Source organism: Centrocercus urophasianus, unplaced genomic scaffold, assembly GCF_019232065.1.
Source record: "Centrocercus urophasianus isolate 14NV4802_14NV808 unplaced genomic scaffold, USGS_Curo_1.0 seq_1430, whole genome shotgun sequence".
In the NCBI taxonomy this organism is placed as follows: domain Eukaryota; kingdom Metazoa; phylum Chordata; class Aves; order Galliformes; family Phasianidae; genus Centrocercus; species Centrocercus urophasianus.
Window position 1 is genome coordinate 17,528 of NW_024884621.1, and position 22,011 is coordinate 39,538.

Consider the following 22,011-nt stretch of genomic DNA (forward strand, 5'->3'; position numbering starts at 1 on the left):
GCTCAGTGAGCATCGCGCTGCTGCTGCGGTGGCACGGAGCCTGGAGGGGTCCCCCCCAGCTTCCCCAGCCCCTCTGCGTTTCCTTTGCTTCAGGATAAAGGAGAAGGTCTCTGAAATCCAACCCAGCTTGGGCAGCAGCTGGCATGGAGCTGGTGAGCCCAGCCCTGAGCCAAGCACCGCGACTGGTTATTTACTGCATGCGCACAGCCCGGCTGCGGCCCCTGGTTGGACACGGATCTGGATTAACTCCCTGTAATCCCCTTCTCAGCACTTAATCCTGCATCTGAGTGCAGTCCCATCTGGTGGAGCACTGCGTTCTCAGGACAGGGACCGGAGCTCAGCACTGTGCTGGATGGGGCTGGGCTGGGAAGGGGACCCAACCAGGGAGAGGGGAGGGGGGGACAGGTTGGCACAAGCCATGGGAAGGTATGGGGAGCACCGCAGGCACGGGCGGGGGCAGGACGGGGGCAATGGGACCCTATGTGGACTAAGGTCTCCTCATGCTCTCCATCATGCTCCATCCTCTGGCCCATCTCCAGCCATAGGTGCAGCCCTCAGGGACGGCGTTGCAGTTCTGCCCTAAAATCCCACACTTTGGCCACCTGAGCTGAAGCAACGCTGCAGCACCGCCACGATCAGGCGAGGCCAGGGATGGGCAAAGCAAAAAGTGCACGGAGCAAAGCTGCCAAGAGCATCTCAGCTCCCAGGTGGGCAGACCTCAGCACCAAAGGGATGGAGGAACCCAGCTGCCACAGCCCCCTCACCCCACGCACCTGCAAAAGCCTTCGCATTGACACTGCATGTAATCCCCAACGCTCACAGCTCACTGCCGCTCACAGCGTGCCGCTCAGAGCCCCATTTCATCCTCCTGTGATGCACTCCTTGGAGGGCTTCCATGGCACGGGGACACGGAGCTTGGATTGGGACCCCTCGGGACATGCAGGGCTGCAGCCGCTCATCCCCACGCTGCCAACAGAGGGTCAGCAGCAAGCAAAGCTGTTAGCAAAGCTGGGAGCAAAACAACATCTGTGCCTCCCGCAGCTCTGCTGCTGTCGACGCTTCCAAGGAAAATTTAATTGCAATTTTGAAGGGTTTTTTTCTTTCTTTTTTTTCTTTTCCTGAAGCAGGAACAGAAGTTGGAGGGTGGGGATTTCTGGACGTTCTGCCTGCAGTGCCGCCTGCCTCGTCCCGTCCTATTGCTGCTGTACTGCAGCCAGGCCGGCCTGCATTCACAACTGGGGTGCTTGGGGTTGGGCAGGGAGCCCTGAAGCACAGCACTGGGAGCGCTGCTGCTGCTGCCCTGAGCAGCTCCCACCCATCTGCAAACAGAAGAAGGAAAGACGAAACCGACGCGCTGCGTCACAGAGCGCCTCATTCATTCATTGCTAACGAACTCTGCTCATCCTTCATTATTGATGGGCCAGGAGTGAAAGGTGGCACGGTCTGCTGGCAGAGCCCAGGTAATGGGACACGGCCCCTGCGGGCTCCTGTGGCTGCACAGCCCTCGGGGAGCATCCTGGGGGCAGCACACACTGCGGCAGCCCCTCCTGCACCCCCAGCTCCCTGCACACCAATGGCCACACTGAGCCTCGTGCGCTGCTCCGGCGCAGCCCAGAGCACTGAAGCTCAGCACGAATCAATCCAGAGGGGGATTGTGAACCTCCTGAAGGTGCACAAGAGTGAAAACAAAGGAGTGAGAACAGGAGGAAAGTGGGGCTGAGCACCACAGGGCCGGGGTGCTGCTCCGGGTGCTCTGAGCGCAAAGCAAAGGCGGTCAGGGTGCAGCCACCTACGGGGTTCCCTCCGTGGCCATCCCTCCCACCCCACCTGCATCTCACCCCCGAACCAAAAGCACCCCTGCTCACGGCACAGCAATAATTCACCCAGCGCCTAATGCTCACCATTTTGTCAGGATTATCCCGATTAACCCAGCATTAATCCCGATCTCAATGTTAACAGGATTAGTGTCCCAATCGGATTAGTCTTTTAAACCAGACCCCTTGACTAAAGGAAGGGGCCGTCCCGCCAGATGTGCGCAGCCGCCAGATGTGCACGGGATGGAGTGGGGTTCCCCCACAGCGTCAGCTCCCCAAACTGCTGCCCAATAGGATGGGATGGAGCAGCAGGTGCTCCTAAGGAACCCCGGAGAGCTGTGCCAACCCAGCACAGGCAGAGCTGGGACAGGGACACCCCACCTCCTGGTGCTGGGGGTGACTCCCATCCCATGGGAAGGATGAGCACAGCAACCCTACAGAGGAAGCCTGGCTGCTTTTCCTGAGCTTGTTCTTCCCAAGCCTGAAAGAGGCTCATCCAGGAGAAAAGCAACGGGAAAACAGCAGAGATGAGCGTGATCCATCCTTCTGAGCTGTGCCTGCGGATGGGGCTGTGCTGGGGATGGGCTACAGGAGATGGATTTGGGGTGAGGGCAGCATCCTGCCTCCTCGGGGCTGTTTTACCCCACTTCCCCCCCTCCACTCCCCCCTGCATCCAATCCTCTGCTCAATGGTGGTGCTGCCTCGTGTGACAGCATCTTCCAAAAATAAGCAAATTACTGCATCCTTCAGGGCCGCCGGGGAGCGGAAGGAAAGCTGGGCATGAGAAAGCAGCAAGAAGGGGATGGGAGAGAAGGGGACAAAGAATTGCAGGGGGCTGTGCTCACACACACACAGGTACCCTCAATCTACACCAGTCAGCAGCAGGGCTGGGCTCTGGGAGTCATCCCAGCCTGCAGATCCCAGGAGGAGGGTCCTGAACAACCCAAAAGTGCAACGGGGATCGCTCTGGTTGTGGGTGCTGACAAAACACATGGCAGGGGGGCAAAGGGACCAGCAGCTGAGCCAATGAGATGCCAGGGCAGAGGGCTCAGGGATGCACTGGGGCTGTTTTAGGGGGCAGATACACAATGGGGTGCAGAAGACCCCACGGCTGGGGACAGACCCTCTCTGCAGTGAGACCAACAACCAGGAGCATCTCCTCATCTCCATTCTGAGCGTGGCAAACCAAAGCCCACGCCTGGAGAGCCCCAAATCTGCAGCCAGCAGCTGTCTGTGGGTGAAAGGGGGACGCAGCAGGGACACAGGGGTGAGGGGATCAGGTCCTGCCTGGGACCCTCTGTGGCTCCTTCCCGTAGGATGGTGGCTCCCTGGCCAAGGAGGGGGGCACAGCCAGGAGACCCCCAGGACACAGGTGGCCGCGAGGCAGCCTCCAGCATCTGCTCCACACATCATCCTAGCACAGGGCTCCCTTGACACCCCAGGTCAGCAGCTTCCAGGTGCAGAGCACTGGGCAGATTTAGCTGCATGCAGTCCCACATGGGATGCTCTGCCTGCAACGCAAAACGCTGCTGGGTGAAGCGATGCTCCCTGCATACACCCAACTGCTCTCGGGACAGCTGGCGCTCAGAGCTCATCCCCATTTCATTCCTTACAAGAAAAGAAAGGGGGAGAAAAAAAACATAATAATAATGAAAATCAGAGCTTTTGTGCCACCCCTTCAGGCCCAGGAAATGTCAGAGCAGGGAGGACGCAGACAGCTGGATGTGCACAGAGCTGCCGCTCGCACGCGTTTTGCACTGCGAGCACTTCAGGAACGAGCACTGGGAACAAGTGCTCATATTATGTGCTTGATGACTCCTCAGCTCGGAGCTGCCAGCCGAGCACAGCGCCTGTTTTATCCACAGGAAGAGCAGACCCACCAGGACGGCGTGCCAAGGTCAGCCGGCAACGCTGCCGGCCTTGAAGCGCTGCCATTGCGGCCCCGTGAGGAAGAAGAGGAGGGAGGAAGGCAGCTCTGGGCCACGCGTTCTGCACCCCCAGGCAACGGGGTGACGGCCTGCAAGGCGCTGGGTCTGCTCTGTGCAATGCTGGGTGCAGGTATCACTGAGCACCGCATCCCTCGCCGCTCCTCGGCTGCGCTCAGCACCGACCGACCGACCTGGGACCCACAGCCACCCTACCAACAGCCATAAGAGCGCCCGGGGGGCAGGCAGCTGTCCTGCTGAGCTCAGAATCCGCCCACAACGGGCTTTGCTCCGTCCTTTTCCTGCTGTTAAGGGGACGCGGCCCTCATCCCTGCAGCAGTGAGGCGACTGCAAAGCAGCACGGATCGCCTGCGGCCCAAGTGAGGGCAAGGCACGGATTCCTCTCTCTCAGGGAACAGTTTCACCTCCACACAACACCTCGACCTGGAGCATAAGAGCCTTCTCACGAGCTGAAGCTGAGTAACGCACCTCTTTGGCACAGCAACCCTGAGCACAGCCCCCAGCTCCCACCCCCTGCATGGACACAGATGAGGCACAGGTGGAGAAGTGCATGCACGTCAAACCAAAGCATGACCAAAAAAATCAGAAATACTGACCTTAAAGCTCCAGTAGTTGGGCTGCCAACGACAACAAAATAAAGCGACGAAACGAAGGAAAACAAACAAAAAACAACAACAGAAAAGAAAAAGGAAACAAACAAACAAACAAAAAATACCATTAAGATTCTGGTTTGAGTTTCGTTTTCCCTTTGAGAATTGCTGACTGCGTTCAACCTGCTCTCCTTTCTGCTCAGCATCCCCCTCCCTGCAGGCAAGGGCTGGGGATGGGGTTTGGGGGGGGCTGTGCAGGCAGTGAGGCGTGCAGCTGAGTGCAAAGGGAGCGTGGCTCAGCCCCATGCTCACCACCCAGCTTGCTGCCAGGGAGCCAGAACGGTTTTCAGTCTTAAAAGCATCTTAAAATCCCCCCTTTACCCCCCCTTCAACCCTGCTTGCCCCTGCTACCTCCCTCCGGTGCTTCTTTGCAGCATCTCCACCGGTGTCATTGCAATGTGCTGCAGCCAGTGATGGGAGCTGGCATCGGTTGCAGCCCTGCACGCTGCAAAGCACTCCCCAAACACCCGCTGATGAGCATCAGGCATGGATGCAGAGCTCCCAGGGATGCTCACAGCAAAGCCTCACCGAGGGCAGCTCCCCAGGACGGGGCTGAGGATGTGCCACGAATGGCTGGGGTGGGAGGAACGCCTGCAGGGCGGCTTCTTCCCCCCTTTTATTGGGATCAGAGTTCTCGGCGGCTTCTCTTTGCCTCCCTGCTCACAGCCACTCATCTCCCCACCGTGCTCAGCTCGCCCTCAGCACCAAGCAGGTTCCCTTCCCAGGACCCTGTGCTGCCCATCCCGTTGCTGCCATCCCCGTTGCTGTGCTCTGGGATCACACAGGAGCTCCCATCAGGAAGCTTTGCTTCCATCCCGGGGCATTAACCCTTCCCTGACCAGCTGTGCAGGACTCAGCTCTGTGTACATAAACAAACCCTGACAGTGGGAACAGAAGCCTGCCGTACAAACACAAAACCTTCTTCTAAATCCCCTTTTAGACACACCTACAGCCTCAGCAAGATGCTCTTATCCCAGTGCAACATCCTCCTCGATGCACTGACATTAATATTCCACCAGACACGAGCAGACCCACAAGTTCTGCATCAAACAAACCGAGGCTGCTTTGGGAGCGATTCAAGCCCAGCGCTGCTGTTTGCTCACGCAGGCAAGCCTGGAGGCACAAAGGTCTTTTCCAAGGGCACGCTGTGACTCAGAAGCAGCACCAGGAACAGAAGCCCACAGACAGCAGCCACAGGAGCCACCCTGGGCACAGAACTTGCCCAAATGAGAGCTGCCTCCAAATGCCCTCAGGTAGCGCACAGACCCAGCGCTGAGCAGGGCAGCCCTCAGCCCAGGGATGTGGCTGCAGCCCCCCGACCCCAAAGGACCCAACCCCAAAGTGGGAGCGGATGCTCTCGAATGGCTCCTTCTGCCCCTTCCCTCCGCTCCCTTCATTTCGCTGCTGAAGAGCCGCAGTGATTTTCCCCATCCCCAATATTGCTGATCCTATCTCACAGCAGCAGCATTTTATTTATTATTTTAGGATGACTGGACAGGCTTATCACAAAGCCCATCCATTACATCTCAGCCACATCCAGCTCATCTGAACCCCTCCCCTGTGCCAGGGCAGCAGGTGGGGAATGTTCTGGAAGCCACCACAGGCACCCAGACTGCCCCACAGCCACAGCTCCGTGACCTCAAAGTGATGCTGACGGTCACAGAGCACAAAACCCAAATCCTTGCCCAAGCAGAACCAGGAGGGCACCTCTGCAGGTGGCTGCATGGCTCAGTGCTGAGTGCACAGGAGCCAAACCCCATTGGGTTGCAAGGTCTGAGGGGGGGGCAGGCAAAGGCTGGGGGGGGGGTCACCCCATGCTGGCCCAGAGCAACCGATCTGCCATGCTCTGAGGGCAGAGATCCGCACAGGCACCTCAGGCTCCATCTGTCCTCGCAGGCACTGCGCCCGGTTGAGCTCATTTTCTACCAACCTGGCCTCTCCCGAAGCAAAACGCCACCCCTGTGGCAAACGCTGCGCTATGGGGACAGGGCTGGGACGGTCCCTGCGCCCTGCACGCCGCCCTGCTGGGGGTTCGCACGAAGGGAAAGGGGAGAGGAGGAGGCCAAGGTAGAACGAACGCGTCCCTGACTCTTCAGAAGCATCAAAGGCAGATAATGGTCTGAGAGAGGATTGGAAACGACAGCCTTGTTCCGCGCGATAAAACAGGCAGCTAGAGCCGTGCCGACGGTAGGGAGAATTACAAAGGCTGTGATTATAATTACAATGAAAGTCATGTACACGGAGCTGCAAAACGAGGGACTAAGGAGGATTCGGGCTCTCCCCAACACAGCCGTGCATTTCAGGGGCAGAGAACCCATGCAAACCTCGGATCTGCTGGAACCCACGGCCACGAGGGAACTCGTGCACGCAGCAACGCTCACAGAGCAGCACCAGCAAACGCTGCTGATGAGAGGAAAGCCAGAGCTGGGGCAACGCAGCAAAGAACATCACACTTAAACCCACAGTCCTTGTGGAGAAAAGCTGTCCCGGGTGAATGAAATCCAAGCGAGTCACCGCTCTGACCGAGGCAGGCTGCTCCTGGTTAGCAATTATGGCGCAAATCTGTCACTGATTAACAAGGCAGCACCAACGCGTCCCTCCGAAATGGGCAGCAGCGGCATCCCAGCACGCCGTGCCGGGGGGGGAGGGACAGCAGCGCTCTCATTGGCTTTTTAATTAACTCATTTCCAGTTGTTGCAGTTTCTGATAGAGTCTCCCCCTCGGGCACAACGTCTTGACAAACAAAAACCTCCCCGAAATACACCGGCAAAGTGGATTGAAGCCGTTTCTCCGTGTTAAAAGTTTTTAACGCTTTTCAGCACGAGAGGAACCGAAGCCGAAGCAACGGAACGACCACGTAGAACCGAATGCAAACAGCAACCAGAAGCAGCCAAGAGAGACACCGAGGCTGTGCATTGCAGATATCGTTATCTGAGGTCCTGTAATTATTGCAAGCCGGGCACGGCAGCACGGGGTGAGCGAGGAAGGCTCAGGGCATTGCGTGCAGCTCCTGCCTGCATCCACAGCACGGAGCCCACCGTAAGCAGCAGTTCCAGCCCTCAGCTCCTTCTGGAGCAGCTCAGGTGATGTCAGAGCAGGAACGCACTCAGGCACCACCGCGTTTGTGCTCCTGGCTCTTCCCCAAGCCCTCCCTTCTCACCACATCAATACAGAGCAAAGCAGCGACGACGGCTGTTTGCAGAAACGCACCGGCACGCAGAGACGCATCTCGGGGGGGGGGGGGAGTAGGCAGGAAGCCCGGGAGAAGTTGGGCAGCTCGAATTGCGGGGTAACGATGGCAACGGCACGCGTAGGTGGACGGGCACAAAAGGGACGTGAGAGGTAAGGGAGGAAGGAGATCCGCGGGAATCCACCGGCGGCCCCGCGGGGACAGAGCCGGGTGCGATCCTGCACAGGGGATGCGATCCGGGCAGCACCTGGAGCCGGCCCTCCTCCTTCCCACTCCCACCTCCCCGGGGGGGTCCCAGGGGTTGCTGGCTCTGCGCGCCCCCCAGCAGCACCAAGGGTGCGGGGCCGTGTGATGGGCACCGGGAGGTCAGGCGGCATCGGGCCGGGAGCGCTCCGGATAGGGGGGGTGGGGGGGGTTGGGATGACGAGCGGTGCCCCTTCGTTGTCCCCAACCCGGGGGGGGGGGGCTGCGGCCGCTGCCCCCCGCACGGCTGCATTCAGACCCCCCCCGCAGCCGCTTCTTCCCCCCAAAAACCCCAAAGGCGGGGGGGGCCGCCCCCCCCCCCCCCAAACACAGCCCCCTCTTTGAACGAGCCAGAGAGGAACGCGCAGAGCCCGCGGGGCCGCACCGTGCGCTGCTCCTCGGCCGCTCCTCCGCCACTGCAGCGCCCGCAGCGTTCGCCCTCCAGAGGCCGAGCGGGGCCGGGGGCGATCGGCTCGCAGCTCCGCGCACCGGGACGGGGTGCAGCGCGGGGGAGGGAGCGGGGGGAAACGACACGAGAGGGTCCGGAGGAACGGGGGGGAAAGAGAGGAAATGGGTGAAGCAGAGCGGGATGGGGGGCGGAGAGGTAGAAAGATGGAAGGGGAAAGGATGGAGGTGGACGATACATGGGAGAGCACCGGGAAAGGCGGAGGTGAGCGGGATGGGGGAAGGAGAGGATATAGGGAAGGGATACCGGGAGACGCTGGGAGGGGGGGGGAGGAATGGGAGAACGGGCGGGCGGACAGACAGACAGACAGACAGACAGACATCACCCCCTCCGTACCTGCACCAGGTGCGCCCGCTCCGCTCCGCTCAGCCCCGACCGCCTCCGTTCCTCTCCGCGTCGCAGCGCGGCCCGGGGGCGGGCGGGGCCCGGGAGCGCAGCGCTGCGCGGAGCAGCGACCGCCGCCACCGCCTCCTCCGCCGCTGCTGCGGCCTCCGCTCCGGCCCCGCCGCCCGCCCCTCCCGCGGGGTGCGGTTTCCATGACAACCGCGACTCCACCTGTCGCGGGGCCGCCACGCGGCGGTGCGCGCTCCCGGAGGAGGAGGAGGAGCGCGCGTGCACGTGGAGGCGCGCACACAAACACACACACACACGTGTGCCCGCACCTGTGCGCACGCACTCGCGCTTGGGGCTGCGCGCACACGCAGGCATGCATGCACGCGCGCTCATGCACGCGCACCCATGCTTGTAAACCCTCCCCCCCCCCCCATCCCTGTGCTCCCATCGCGGCGCTGCTGCGTTCGTTTCCCTCTGCTACGATTTTTGCTCTCCAAAAGACCCCGCAGCCGCAGAGCTGTGTGCGAACCGGGACCCCCGGAGGGGGGGGGGGGGGGGGGGGAGGGGGGGGGAGGGTGCTTGGGGAGGGCTGGGGATGCACGCATCTGCACGGGTTGGGGGTTATCGGTTCCAAAGTGAAGCAGCAGCGCTGCAGATCTGCACGTCTCCCACCCCCTGCTGTTGCTGTACCCATCGAACAAACGTTTTCCTACGCGGGTTTTACAGCAGCCGCCACCTTGCACCCCTCCGCAGCGCTCCGTGGGTGATGGTTCCATTACAGGGCACCGCATTTCAGTGCTGTACCACGGTGTCACCTAAAGGTTTACACCCAGGTTCCCACTGTTTTTATTCTCATCCTCCCATCTCGCTGGAAATGCACTGCCCTCCGCCCCGCAGCCATTCCCAATTCCCAAATTCCCAAACAGAGGATGCTCCAAACCCCAAAGTTTCTCACTTGCTTTCTAAAATCCTCTAAAGCCTCCCAGCCCTGAGCCAACACCGGGCAGATTTGCTTTTCCCAGCTGCTGCCTAAAGGAAAAAAAAGAAGTCTTTAAACCACTGTAATAACGAGGGGAAGACTCCTGGTTAATTACTGAGAGGTAAACGACAAACATCGCTGCAGAGCAGAAGGGGTGGCTGCACACCTTGCACCTCGTGCTCACCCTGCTCAGGTTGCACCAGCACCCAGCATCGCTTCTGCAGAGAGAGAGAGAGGAGCAGGGTGCACTTTGCTGCAAGGAAAACTCTCAAAGCAGCCCTCAGCTCCTTGCAACCTCTGCCAACAGCTGGAGGCTGCAACGCACTGCAGGGCTGCGCTGCTCCCCTTTGCATCCAGCCCTGAACCAACGACCTTTTGCACAGAGAGGGGCTGCGTTGTGGGACCCCCCGGTGCTGCCCTGCCAGCCCCGCAAAGCCAGGATAGGGGCTGCAGTGTGGGAGCTGCTGCTTTTCCTTATGCAGCTCGATTTCTTTCTCTGTTTCTTTCTGCTGAGACAGTCTGGGAGCTGTTGCCTTCACCCCACGGGGAGGTGTCTAGTTGGAGATGATATAGGATTTCTTCCTGCAGCTGCTCCGTGCTCGCCCTCCCCTGTGCTTTTTTTTCCATATAAGTGATAGTTTTGGTAGGAATGTGTGGCTGGGGGTCACTCCTCCCCACTGCCACACGGTGGGGGCATGAAATCTGGTGTCTCTTCTGCAGATCCCCATCGCCTTTGGGCCCTGGGGGAGAATGGAATCCCTGGGAACCCACAGCCAAGGGACACCCCTGCAGGGATGTGGGCACCGAACCTGATAGCACTGAACTGTGGGAGCACTGAACACAGGGAATCCTGAGCTCTGAGAGCACCTGACCCTCGTGCAGCCCCTGCCCTGCACAGCACTGCGCTGTGCACCAGGACGGAGCCTCAGCCCCTCGCTGACTCACAGCCCTGCCCTTCCCTGCCCTCTCCCATGCAGAATGGCAGACCCCCGTCCCAGGAGGCGCCCCACGTCGCCCTGGCTCTGAGCATCCGCATCCCCCTCAGGTCAGGTCTGCCCGTGGCTGAGCACCAACCTCCCCCATTTGCAACAGGAAGCTGCAGAGAGCAGGATTGGGGTCCCCACTATGTCAGCCCCCCCCTCCTTCACCCATCTTCAGCAGGGTGAAGCCACACAGCTCATGACTGGCGCACCGACCGCTCCACCTGCGTGCACGGAGACGCTGTGCATGCATCTTTCATCTCAGCCAAGGAAAAAAAATCTACCTGGAGACCCCCAGCCTGTGTGAGAATCACAGAATGGCAAAGGTTGGAAGGGACCTCAAGGATCATGAATCTCCAACCCCCTGCCACAGGCAGGGCCACCAACCTCCCCATTTAATTCCAGCCCAGGCTGCCCAGGACCCCATCCAACCTGGCCTTGAACACCTCCAGGGATGGACGGGGCATCACAGCCTGTCTGGGCAGCTGTTTCAGCACCTCAATAAAGAACTTCCTCCTGACATCCAACCTCAATCTGCCCTCCCTCAACTTCAAACCATTTCCCCTCGTCCTGCTGTTATCAACCCTTTCCAAGAGTTGACTCCCCTCCCCTCTGCAGGCTCCCTTTAGGTACTGAAACACTGCAATAAGGTCAACGAGAAGGGCTGCTCCCGCCCATGCCGTGCCCCCTATGAGCCCCCCCACTTCTCCAAATGAGGTGGGTCCCATTCCCCCTTCCCTCCCCCCTCAATCATACCCCCCTTACCTGATCCCGCATGCGCTCCTGCTGCCCGCGCAGCGCCAGCGCGTGCTGCGGGTATTTATTCTTCAGGTGGTCCATGAAGGCGTCCCGTTTGCGTTCCATCTCCGACTTCTGGAGGCCGGTGAGGGCCTCGAGGCTCTGGGCGGCGATGACGGTGTGCCGGCGCTCCGAGGTGTGCACCAAGCCTACGTTGGAGAAGCGCCGCGTGCCGTTGCCCAAAGTGCGGTACTCCCGCGGGTACTCGGCATCGTCGGCCGAGATCATGTGGGCGCTGGTCCTGTCGGGATCTGCACGGGGAGGGAGAGCAGAACGGGGTGAGGGGGAGCCCCCTGGTGGGTTTGGGGGTGCTGCGGTGTGGGGACGGGGGCGAGGGGTGGTGTTAAATGTGGCTGAGCCCGGCCGGGTGTGGGGGTCATCCCTTGGCGGGATGCAAGCGGTGGGGGTGGGAGGGGTGCAGGGTTTCGTCCCGCTGTGATGGTGGGGGTGATGAGGGCGGGGGGTTCAGGCAGGGCTGGGGGCTACGGGAGGGACTGAGGGGCCGGGTGCTACCAAGACCCCAATATTTGGGCTGAAACATGGAATGAACAGCGCTAGGGTACCAAAACGGCACAGACGAGACACAGGAACCGGGCACCGTCCTGCGGCACAGACAGACAGAGGGACACAGACACACGGACAGACCAAAAAAGAAAATGAAAGGTGGGCTGGGGGAGGCTTGCATCGTCCCATCAGTGCTGCACCGTGCTGCTGCCTGTGGCCGGGGACCCCCCCAGAGCCATTCCAGCCCTCGCAGAGCTCAACAGCGGATGCTGGCAGCTCTCATCCCTTCACCACCACAGCCATTCATCAGCATCACGCCATGACTTTAATCCCCGGGGAAGCCGTGCCGACTGCTCACACACCACGAGTGTAACTCATGCCTGGAAGTCCCTGCGTGCTGCCAAAACCCATCACCAACACAGTGAGTGCGGAGCGCCCAACCCCGTGGCACTCAGCCCCATTCGTCCCAGTGCTGCTGCTGAGCTCGGGGACCCCGTGCTGCCCAGCCCACGTCACCCCACGACCACCAGCTCCAACTGTTTGGCAACCTGCAGCGCTCCTGCTGCGGGAATTCACCACCTTGAGGCTTTCCTTTCACTCCCGTTTAACCTTGATTCATTATTCATCTCCTTCCTTTTCCCCCTTCCTTCCCGCTAAGCGAATCATAGAGAGCTTTTCCTTTTCCCTTAATTATTTATCAGCCCAACATATCAGCTTTATAACGAGCGATTGTGTTATTAATGTGGGACAGGATTTCTGTCTGCGCTGCCGACGCCACTCGGCTGCTCAAGGTCATACGGAGGGGTTTGCTGTGAGTTGGGTGATTGTGGGAATACAAGAGAAACTGTTCAGAGCAGAAGCTGTGGAGCAAGATAAACGGCAGGTGATGACATCAGTGCAGCCCCCAGCAAAAGCTTTGGGGACATCAAAGCCTTGCGACACCAAAGCCCTGGGACACCAAAGCCCTGGGACACCAAAGCCCTGGGACACCAAAGCCCTGGGACACCCTTCCTTGCATTGACAGCAGAATCTGAGCAAGCACTGCAACTCCTGATCCATCCCAGCACGCTCAGTCCAGTCCCCGTGTCACCCCTGCACCGTGATGGTGTGCAAGAAGCACATGGGTGGATGGATGGATGATGTCACCATGGAGGTGACAGCTGGGTATGGCACTACCTGTGTGCATCTTTCCCTTTGTGTGACAGCCCCCAAACCACGCTGCTCGCTGTGGGGCTGCTATGGGGCTGCAAGGCCCTCCTGCCCTCAGCTGGTCACAGAGTGCTTGTCTGGGGGGCAGAGCAGTGGAGATGCGCAGGGGCTGCACCCAGAACCCAGTGCCCAGAACTCAGCTTCCAGAACTCAGAACCCAGAATTCAGCACCCAGAATCTGAAACCTAACAGCCAGAACCCAGCACCCAGAACCCTGTATCCAGAACCCAACAGCCAGAATCCAGCAGCCAGAACTCAGCACTTGGCACCCAGAATCCAGAACCCAACACCCAGAACTCAGCACCCAGAATCAAACATCCAGAACCAGCACCCAGAACTCAGCTTCCAGAACTCAGCACCCACCATCCAGAACCCAGAACCCCGTATCTAGAACCCAGAACCCCATATCTAGAACCCAGCACCCAGAATCGAGCATCCAGAACCCAATACCCAGAACCCAGCATCCAAAACCCAGCACTCAGAGCCCTGCATCCAGAACCCAACATCCAGAACCAGCACCCAGAATCCAGCATCCAGAACCCAGAGCCAGAACCCAGCACTCGGCACCCAGAATCCGGAACCCAACACCCAGAACCGAGCACCCAGAATCGAACATCCAGAACCAGCACCCAGAACTCAGCTTCCAGAACAGCACCCAGCATCCAGAACCCAGGACCCTGTATCTAGAACCCAGCATCCAGAATCGAGCATCCAGAACCCAACAGCCAGAATCCAGCATCCAGAACCTTGTATCCAGAACCCAACAGCCAGAACCCAGTACCCAGAACCCAGAACCCAACAGCCAGAATCCAGCACTCAGCACCCAGAATCCAGAACCCAGCACCCAGAACCCAACACCCAGAGCTCAGCACCCAAAACTCAGCTTCCAGAACAGCACCCACCATCACAGAACCCAGAGCCCAGCACCCATGGCAGCCACCCTCCTGACTCTTTCCCACCCCCCTCCCGGTGCTGAGCCTCACATCAGCATGCAGCTCCCTGCTCCTTGATTACACGCTCCGGGAGCGGAACGCGCCACCTCGCTGTCTCTCTGCGACTGCTAAAGAGGATGATTTGAAAAGCCCTGCACAATCAGCACCGGGTCAGAGCAGAGCTGGGAACCGACGGGGGCTCTTCCACCTCTGAGCATCCGCTCCTGAACTCCTCTCTGGGCTCCAGCAAGAACACGAGCATCCCGAAAGAGGAGATGCAGACCCCCGCTTCGCCCCTCTGATTCCATCAGTGGGATGGGATGAGCATCCTCCAGATGTGCTCCCACAGCAGCCAGAATCCAATGGGAAATCCTGGAAATCTCCTTCCGGGCAGCAGGGATCGTCCATCCATCCTCCTTACCGGGTGCTGTGGGTGGGAGAGGAGCCCCAAATCCTGCCCTGCGCCCCGTGAGAGTCACAGCAGGGTGGGCATCCAGCAGGGTGGTCCGCCCCGATTCCACCCCCCCCCCCCGCCAGCAGCGTGGCGGGGGTTTATCAGAAAAAGGATCTTTCAAACACAGTTTATTACTGCAGTTTCATAAATCTTCATGAAGCAGCCGAGCTCACGCGGGCCGTGAAAGCCGTGACAGTTAGCAGAGCATGAAAAATAGTCCGAGAAAGCAATTGTACCAAACGGGGAGAGGGGAGGGGAAGGAAAGATTACGTTTGGGGAGAAAGGGAGGAGGAAGAATAGAAGCCCTTGGAGCTACGCAGCTCCACACAGCCGGCCATTAGGGCAGCTGGGAGATGCGCTCGCCTTCCCCGCAACGCCGCATCCGCTGAGCTGCAAAGTGCTGCTGTGTGCAGCACGTGAGGACACGGCCTGGAGAGCCCCGTGCTGCAGTAACCCCTTCTCTGCCACGCTGCTACAAGGCACTGGGATGCAGCCATAGGGGAAAGGCAAAGGGAGGTGATGCTCGTGGGGATGTGCTCAGCTTGATTTGAGCCAGGACCTATTGGAGGAGGGGGGGGGGAGGGAATGAAGGGCTGTGCTGTGCTCAGCCAAGCAGCTGTGTTAGGATGGGGCTGTGGGGTAAGGTGAGCTGTGCTATGGGACCTGGTGAACACAGCCAAGGTGTGACTCTGGGTGCTGGTGTCCCACGGAGCACAAAGCTCGGGGCACAGCTCGGTCCAGGACGCACTCTGGCTTCTCTCCAGCAGTCATTCCTTGCCTGGCATTTTGCTGTCAGAAGGGACACCCCCCCACAGCAACCCTTGGTCCCACTTTGGCACCCACTGAGCCTCAGCCCCAAGCTGTGCCTGGTGGGAACTCCTCTGAATGGCTGGGGGCTGCAGGGGGGGGCTTAGCAGCAGCTCACCCAGTGCCAAAGCGTGAGACGAGGGTTCTCTATGCCCATGTGGCACCGCTCAGTGGGGCTGTCCCAGCACATGAACATCACAGCAGGAGCACTGCATGCCCTTCCCCTGCCTCCCAGCAGCCTCGTGCAGAGCAATACGAGGAGCGAAAGCTCACAGACGGCTGTGCTGAAAGCTTCCTTGTGATCTGCTCACTCCTGGGTTGATGGAGACCCAGCGTGGGGCAGTGAGTGCCCACCCCAATACAACCCTGCCTGTGGCACAGCGGTGGTAATGCCACCCCCATCCCCAGGGGTCTCCCCCACAATATTGAGCCTTTCTCTCTCCATTAAAGAGGATCCAAGAGAGACAAAAAACACCAACCACTGATCGCTTCATCGGGAAGTTCCCAGCCCCACTCCACTGGGACCATGCCAGGATGCCAGGACACCCCACGGGCTGGCAGCTCTCGGTGCCTCCAATGCCGGATGTGTCCCTGCAGACCCAGCCCTGCCTGTCCCCAGCCATGATGTGCCCTGGCCACCGCAGCTGCCAAGAAGGCAGGAAGCAGCACAGGATCCATCCGGGCACATAGGGGTACGCTGGTGGCAGCCGTGCCCCATCTCAGGCTGGCACCCAGCCCTGAGCTTTGCTCTGAAAGCGGGGACACGAGCAGCTCAGTTCCCATGTCTCAAATCACGTCTCAACCCAGAGAGCCCATCTGGCCCGGCCCCATGAAAAGCAGCAGCTCCTTCCCACCCCTCTGGGTGTCATCACACCCACACACACAGAAAGGGAAGCGAGGGCACCCCGCTCCCCCAGCCACGAGCTCCGTGCCGGGTACCAGCAGCACCGACGCATCCATCATCAGGGCCGTGAGTTGGGCTATGGGCACACAGCCCCCTGCAGCCCCCAGCCCTTTCCACAGCCACCCTCCCAGCCCTCCTCTTTCCTGCGCTGTCTCGTTGGCTCAGCATCTCCCCTCGAGCTGCTCCCATCCTCGTCCCAGCGCTCCTCACGGAGCTGCCTTTGCTTTGGTGGAGGGGGGAAAATGAGCACGGAGGGTGAGCTCACGGAGGATGCGCGATGCACGAGGATGAGTCACGGCCAGCAGAGCTGGGCAAGGCTTCCTTCTGCTGCCAGCTTCCTCCCTGACCCCTGGCAGCGGGCCGGAGCTGGCGGCATCCCCTGAGCAGCGTTGCCTGGGGAAGTGGGGAGGGGCTGGGGGAGATGCCAGCAGTTCAGGAACTGGATTAAAATACAGCAGGGGTGGCACGGCACAAACACACAGTGTGTGGTGGCCTCCTCTCTCACCCACGTGGCAGCAGATCCAGGCAGTGCAGCGAGGATGGGATGAGCCCATGTGGCTGCAGCCAGATCGCAGCCTGGGGGGATGCCCTCAGATCTGAGGGGGAAACTGAGGCATAGGACTGCAGAGGGAACGGCCCAATCCAGAGGGGGCAAATGCAGGGCACGGCTGCCAGCAGGGATACAGAGACGTGGAGGGGTCAAACCCCAGGTGGGAAAAAGTGGAAAGCACAGGCAGAGGCACTTGGTTTGGATGTACATCTCCTGAAAGGACCCCGAGCTTCCCAGCAGCCGGCAGCTCTGTCTCACTCCCACCACTATGCTGAGCCAGGCGTGGGGCAGTGACTCACTGCGTCGTGCAGCAAAGCGCTGCCAAACCCCTTCTCCACACAGAGATCCCATGCACAGCCTGGGGAGAGGCAGCACGGGGATGAACCCGAGGTTGTGAAGGACCTGAGCGCGCAAAACCCTGCAGAGCTGCTGTCTCCATCACCCTTTTGCATCTGTACCACTGCAGGAGTGCTGCAGCGTGGGTCCCACCGCTCCGACTTGAGCTGCTCAGGCAAATTGCTCTGGAAATCAATTCCAATCTATCAGGCATCAGGAAAGCGATAAACTGCCCCTCAAGACACCAAATCGATGCTTCCTCTTAGGCCAGAGCAGAGCAGGGGGTGGGGAGCGGGGGGCCGGGGTCCTGCTGCAATAGGACAGAAGGAAACAGCCCACCTGGTTGGAGGGAAATGGCCCCAAAATGAGGGCAGGGGTAAGGCAGGCAGCTCCCACCCCATCCGTGCCCCACCTGGCAGCAGCACATCCCTGCCCTCCTGCCCAGCACCCCCCTTTCCCAGCAGTGGCTTTTAGGTACAGAAGGAGAAAGGGAAAAGGAGGAAGGAGGGAATCCCAAACGGCATGGGCTGCTCGGAGCAGACCTGCAGAGAAGCAGTGCTCCCCATAGGGAACCAGTGGGAGATGCGAGACCTCAGCTGAGCCCCGTGGTCAGGGTTTGGGGTGATGCCTTGCTGGCTTTGGAGGCAGGCAGGGGCACGAGCCGGGGGGGAGAAGGGGCTGGAGGGAAACACAACGAGATCAAAAATCAATTCCCACTCCTTCCTATAATGAGACACCGAGCGAAGTCGCTGAGCAGAGCAAGGCCACCTTGATTGCTTCGGTGAGAGCAGAAATGAGGATCAGCAGCACACGGGTAGCAAAGAGGTGGCAGCTCCAGGACCTGGCAGTGCCTGGTGTCACCCATCCCAGTGCAGCAGGATGGCTGCAGGACCCCCCTGTGCTGGGTGACAGCCAAGAGCAGGGTGCTGTGCTGCATGGGGATGCACCCTTGTCCCGCAGATGGGAAGGGCAGCATTGTCATTCCAGCTTGGAAATAGAGGGGCAGGATTTGAGCAGAGAGCTTGCAGCCAAAGGTGGAAAAGAAATGCGACAGGTTGCTGTAGAGGGAAGCAAAATGATGGGACAAAACCCCTGTGAAGGGGAGCGTGGGCCTTGCACTGCACCAGCCCTGGGGTTGTGCAGAATGCACTCAGTGCAGTTTGTCAGGCAAGTTAATCACTTCCTCTAATCTGCTGCCATTAGTGCAGTCATGCTAACTGCTCTCCTCGCTGATGGGAGGCCAGAGCTGTCTGACAGGAGCTTCGATGGCACGCTACACCTCATCAAAAGCAAATCCATCTGGAAGAGCACAGCGGGAACAAGGTGGGGGGTGGTTGGGGGGCACGGGTTACTACCGCCCCTCCTGCTCTCCTGCAGGGAAGCAGAGCTCTGGATGGTGCCACAAAGGGGAAAAACTCAAATCAAACCCAAAGCTCCCCCAGTCCTTGCCTGAGAGGCTGGGAGCAGAGCCTTGGGGCAGAGCTCTGAGCTCTTGGGGGGGGATAAGGGGTGGGGGGACAAGAGCCTGGCACAGCTCCTGCGCTGGCACGAGGGCATGCAGCTCCTTCGAGGAGTTGGCTCCTGCTGTGATCAGTGCTGGCAGCAATGCAGCCCAAAGCCCAGCCGTGCCCAGAGCACCACGTGGGAAATGGGCATTTGGGGATCCTGTGCTGCTTTGCACAGAGCTGGGGCGGTGCTGCACGGGGGGGGGAGGATGCTGGGGAAGCTATTTCTGTGTTATGGAGGGGCTTGAGAGCAATGCTCCAGACGGGGAGGGGAGGACAGCCCCTATTTATAAGCATGCAGGTAGCACGTAGGTGGTTGGTCACAGCCTGCTCTGCCACCCCCGTTAGTCACAGCGAGCTACAAGTCAAAAAGGCTGGGAAAAACACACAGATCTATGCCTAAAGCCTTGTAGGTGCCAGAAAGGGCGCCCATCATCCGAATAACCGGGGCAGCCGTGCCAGAACAGAGCCCTGGGCACACGGAGGGACCCAGCCGGGCCACGTCCTGCTGCCAGAGCTCCCCACGGGGCTCCCCAGATCCACCACCAACCCCCAGCACACCACGTCCAGCCACGGGACGAAGGCATGGCAGCGTCCCTCCAGGAGCATCCTCACATCCCGCAGCAGATGCCTCCCATCCCTCCTCCATCCCCAACCCGGAGCAGAGCCGCATCTCTCCGAGCCCTTTCCACCAGCGCCCGCCCGCGGCTGCCCAAACATCGCGGTGTAGTCAAGCAAAAGGAGGGCACAGCAGCTGCCTGCAGCACCCGGCATCCCGTCCGGCCCATCCCAGCATCGCCTCCTGGCACACATCCCCCCATTCCCCCTCCACGTCCCCAATCCGTACCCACGAGCAGCGATGGCAGCCTGCGGTCCCCGGGCTCCGAGGCTCTGTCCCGCTCCCGCAGCCGAGGGGAAGCGCCCGAAGGAAGCTTCGCCCAGTGAGGAAGCATGGTGACACCCGGGCAGGGAGGAACCGGGAAACGGCTCCAAAATCTGTGCGACAAACACATGCATCGTACGGCATATGTTTAAAGCGAATCAAAACCCGCTTTTACTAATCGCTCGGCATTTCAAGCAACACGTCGTCTCTGTCAGGTTAAATCTAGGGAGGCTCGCGTTAGCTGCTCGCGTTAATTAAATACAGGAGCGGCTCATTACGAAACGCGCAGGCAGAGAAGGAGAGCAGCGGGTTGCGCCGTCACCAAACCCCGTTCACGGCACTGACCTCGAGGAGCAGCGCGCAGCCACCGCTCGGCACCGCCGCGTCACATCGGCGCGATGGAGAGGAGCGGCCGCGGTGTCACCGATCCCGCACAGCGCTCAGCTGCCACCACGCCGCCGTCCCCGCCGCTCCCCGCTGCTGTCCCCGCTCCATTTCGGTGGCTAAAAATCGCTGCTCCGCTTTCGGTGCCAGCGGCCATCGCATCCTCCCCGGCTCCGTGCCAGCGCTGCGCTCACATCCTCTCTCCCGGCTCGGGAATTTGCCCCCCTGCCCGGCTCGGTTCCTCTTCTCCCTCTGTCTCTCTTGCTCTCTTTTCTGGCTCTTCAAAGCTCCCCGTGGGTCTCTGGGTATTATTATTATTTTTTTTTCCTCTCGAAATGTCAGCGTGCCCCCTCAGATGCATCACATGGGCTGCAGCCAGCAGCCACTGCACATCCGTGCACAGCGCCGACGCCGTCAGCCCATGGGATGCCCCTCCCTGCTCGCAGGGTCTGCAACGGGGGGGGACGCCAGCAGAGCCCCCAGCAGCCACCGAGCAGCGGCCGAACACTGATTACCGGTGATTAAAGGCAGAGCCCTGCAGCCCCCAGGCAGCTCCAGCACCAGCCGTTCCCCAAAGCCGCCTTCGCCACCTGCCAGAGCGCGAAGCATCCAGCAGCAAACGCTTTGCCCCCAGCGCTGCTGCCAGCAGCCCTCCCGGCGCGGATCTGACACCCACCCGTGGGCATCGTGAGGATCAGCCCGTGGAAACCAACCCCGGGCTGCTGCCCACTGCCACACAGCTGTGTTCTGCGCAGCCCCTGGGCAGCCATCATACGTGGCATTGCTCCCGACCTCCACAGCGGGGACATTGGGGGGGGATGCGGCAGCCAGCAGCACGTGCACACGGGACCAGAGCTGGGCAGCATCCCCCCCCAGCTGCTCCCTGCTTTCCTCCCATCTCATGGCTTTTCCAGGGCACAGCAGCTGCTTTCCAAACTCACCCTTTTTCCTCCTTTCCCCCCCCTTCCCAGTGTTTCTCCCCATCGCTCCTGGTGCATTTCAGCATCCTGAAGGCTCTCATGAACTTCTAATTGCTCACTCCTTCAAAGTTCGTCCCACACAACCCGAGAGGTAAAACCAGCTGCTGGGGGCTACAGCACCCAGGAAACCCTTCACAAAAGACACAAAGTGGGGTTTTATCCCATTTGGGAGATGGGGAAACTGAGGTGTGAACGGAGGGTGCAGCACCGCACAGAGCCTTGGCAGAACCAGGTGTGAGAATCCCAGGCTCTGGGATGAGATACTGCCTCCATCTCAGGGGGTCCTGCTGCCCCCTTCCTATGGGGAAGTGTCCTGGACACGGTGCAGAGACACAAAGCTGAAGGTGTGGGGGCACCAGGAGGGTGCAGAGATGGGAGGATGCTGTGCTGGAAAGGCAAACATGGTCAGTGCTTGCAGCAAGGATTAATTGTCCTTCCCACTGATCCCTGAATCCTGGCTTGCACCCACAGCCGTGCTGCAGGGAGGGCCAGAGGAAGGGGTGACCTTTGAATTCTGATTGCTCTGCTAATGAGAAGCAAATAAGCATTAGTGCAGCTGGAGAGCTGCTCGGAAAGGGCTGCCTGCAGAGAGGGTGGGCACCCGATCTGAAACCCAAAGTTCCCCACTTGGGGACTTCCCAAAGCCACGATTTCTCTCCAACTCAACCCTGAGCTGGCAGTGTGGTGGCATGAGCTGTTGTGTGCACAGAGAGCCTATGGCTGCGTGACACCTCAGCCTCAGTGGGGCTGTGAGCAGCTGCATGCAGCGAGGCAGCTCCCAGGGGGAGGCTGGTAAAAGCAGCTCACACCTCGAGGCGAGGTGCCTGCATTTGCACATGCGATGCCAGACACAGATTTGCAATCAGAGGCTCTCCTGGGAGCTGCCACCAGCACCTGGATGGGGACAGGGGATGGATGTGAGCACTGCAGCAGCCACTGGGGTTGGGAGGAGTCGGGGCCGGGAGCAATGGGGTCTGAATACAGTGGGGTCTGGGTGCAATGGGGTCTGGGAGCAATGGGGTCTGGGTGCAAAGGGGTCTGGGTGCAATGGGGTCTGGTACAAAGGGGTCTGGTACAAAGGGGTCTGGGTGCAAAAGGGTCTGGTGCAATGGGGTCTGGTGCAATGGGGTCTGGTGCAATGGGGTCTGGGTGCAGTGGGGTCTG

At 60.1% G+C, this 22,011-nt stretch overlaps 1 protein-coding gene across 5 annotated transcripts in view; it reads right to left on the minus strand.

Annotated features, from left to right (window-relative positions):
* SRCIN1 (SRC kinase signaling inhibitor 1) overlaps positions 1-11,645 on the minus strand; it is a 29,139-nt gene extending 17,494 nt beyond the window's left edge. For 4 of the 5 annotated variants that reach the window (XM_042815221.1, XM_042815220.1, XM_042815218.1 and 1 more), the window contains exon 1: positions 6,792-6,966. Coding sequence is in view for 1 of the 5 variants with exons in the window: in XM_042815222.1 (XP_042671156.1) it covers positions 4,357-4,377; positions 9,598-9,600; positions 11,367-11,627 (285 nt within the window). In the remaining 4 variants the exon portion in view is untranslated. Of the gene's footprint in view, positions 1-4,356; positions 4,378-6,791; positions 6,967-9,597; positions 9,601-11,366 lie in introns of those variants that run through there. The other variant, XM_042815222.1, reaches the window with a different exon arrangement.
* Positions 11,646-22,011: the final 10,366 nt, after the last annotated feature.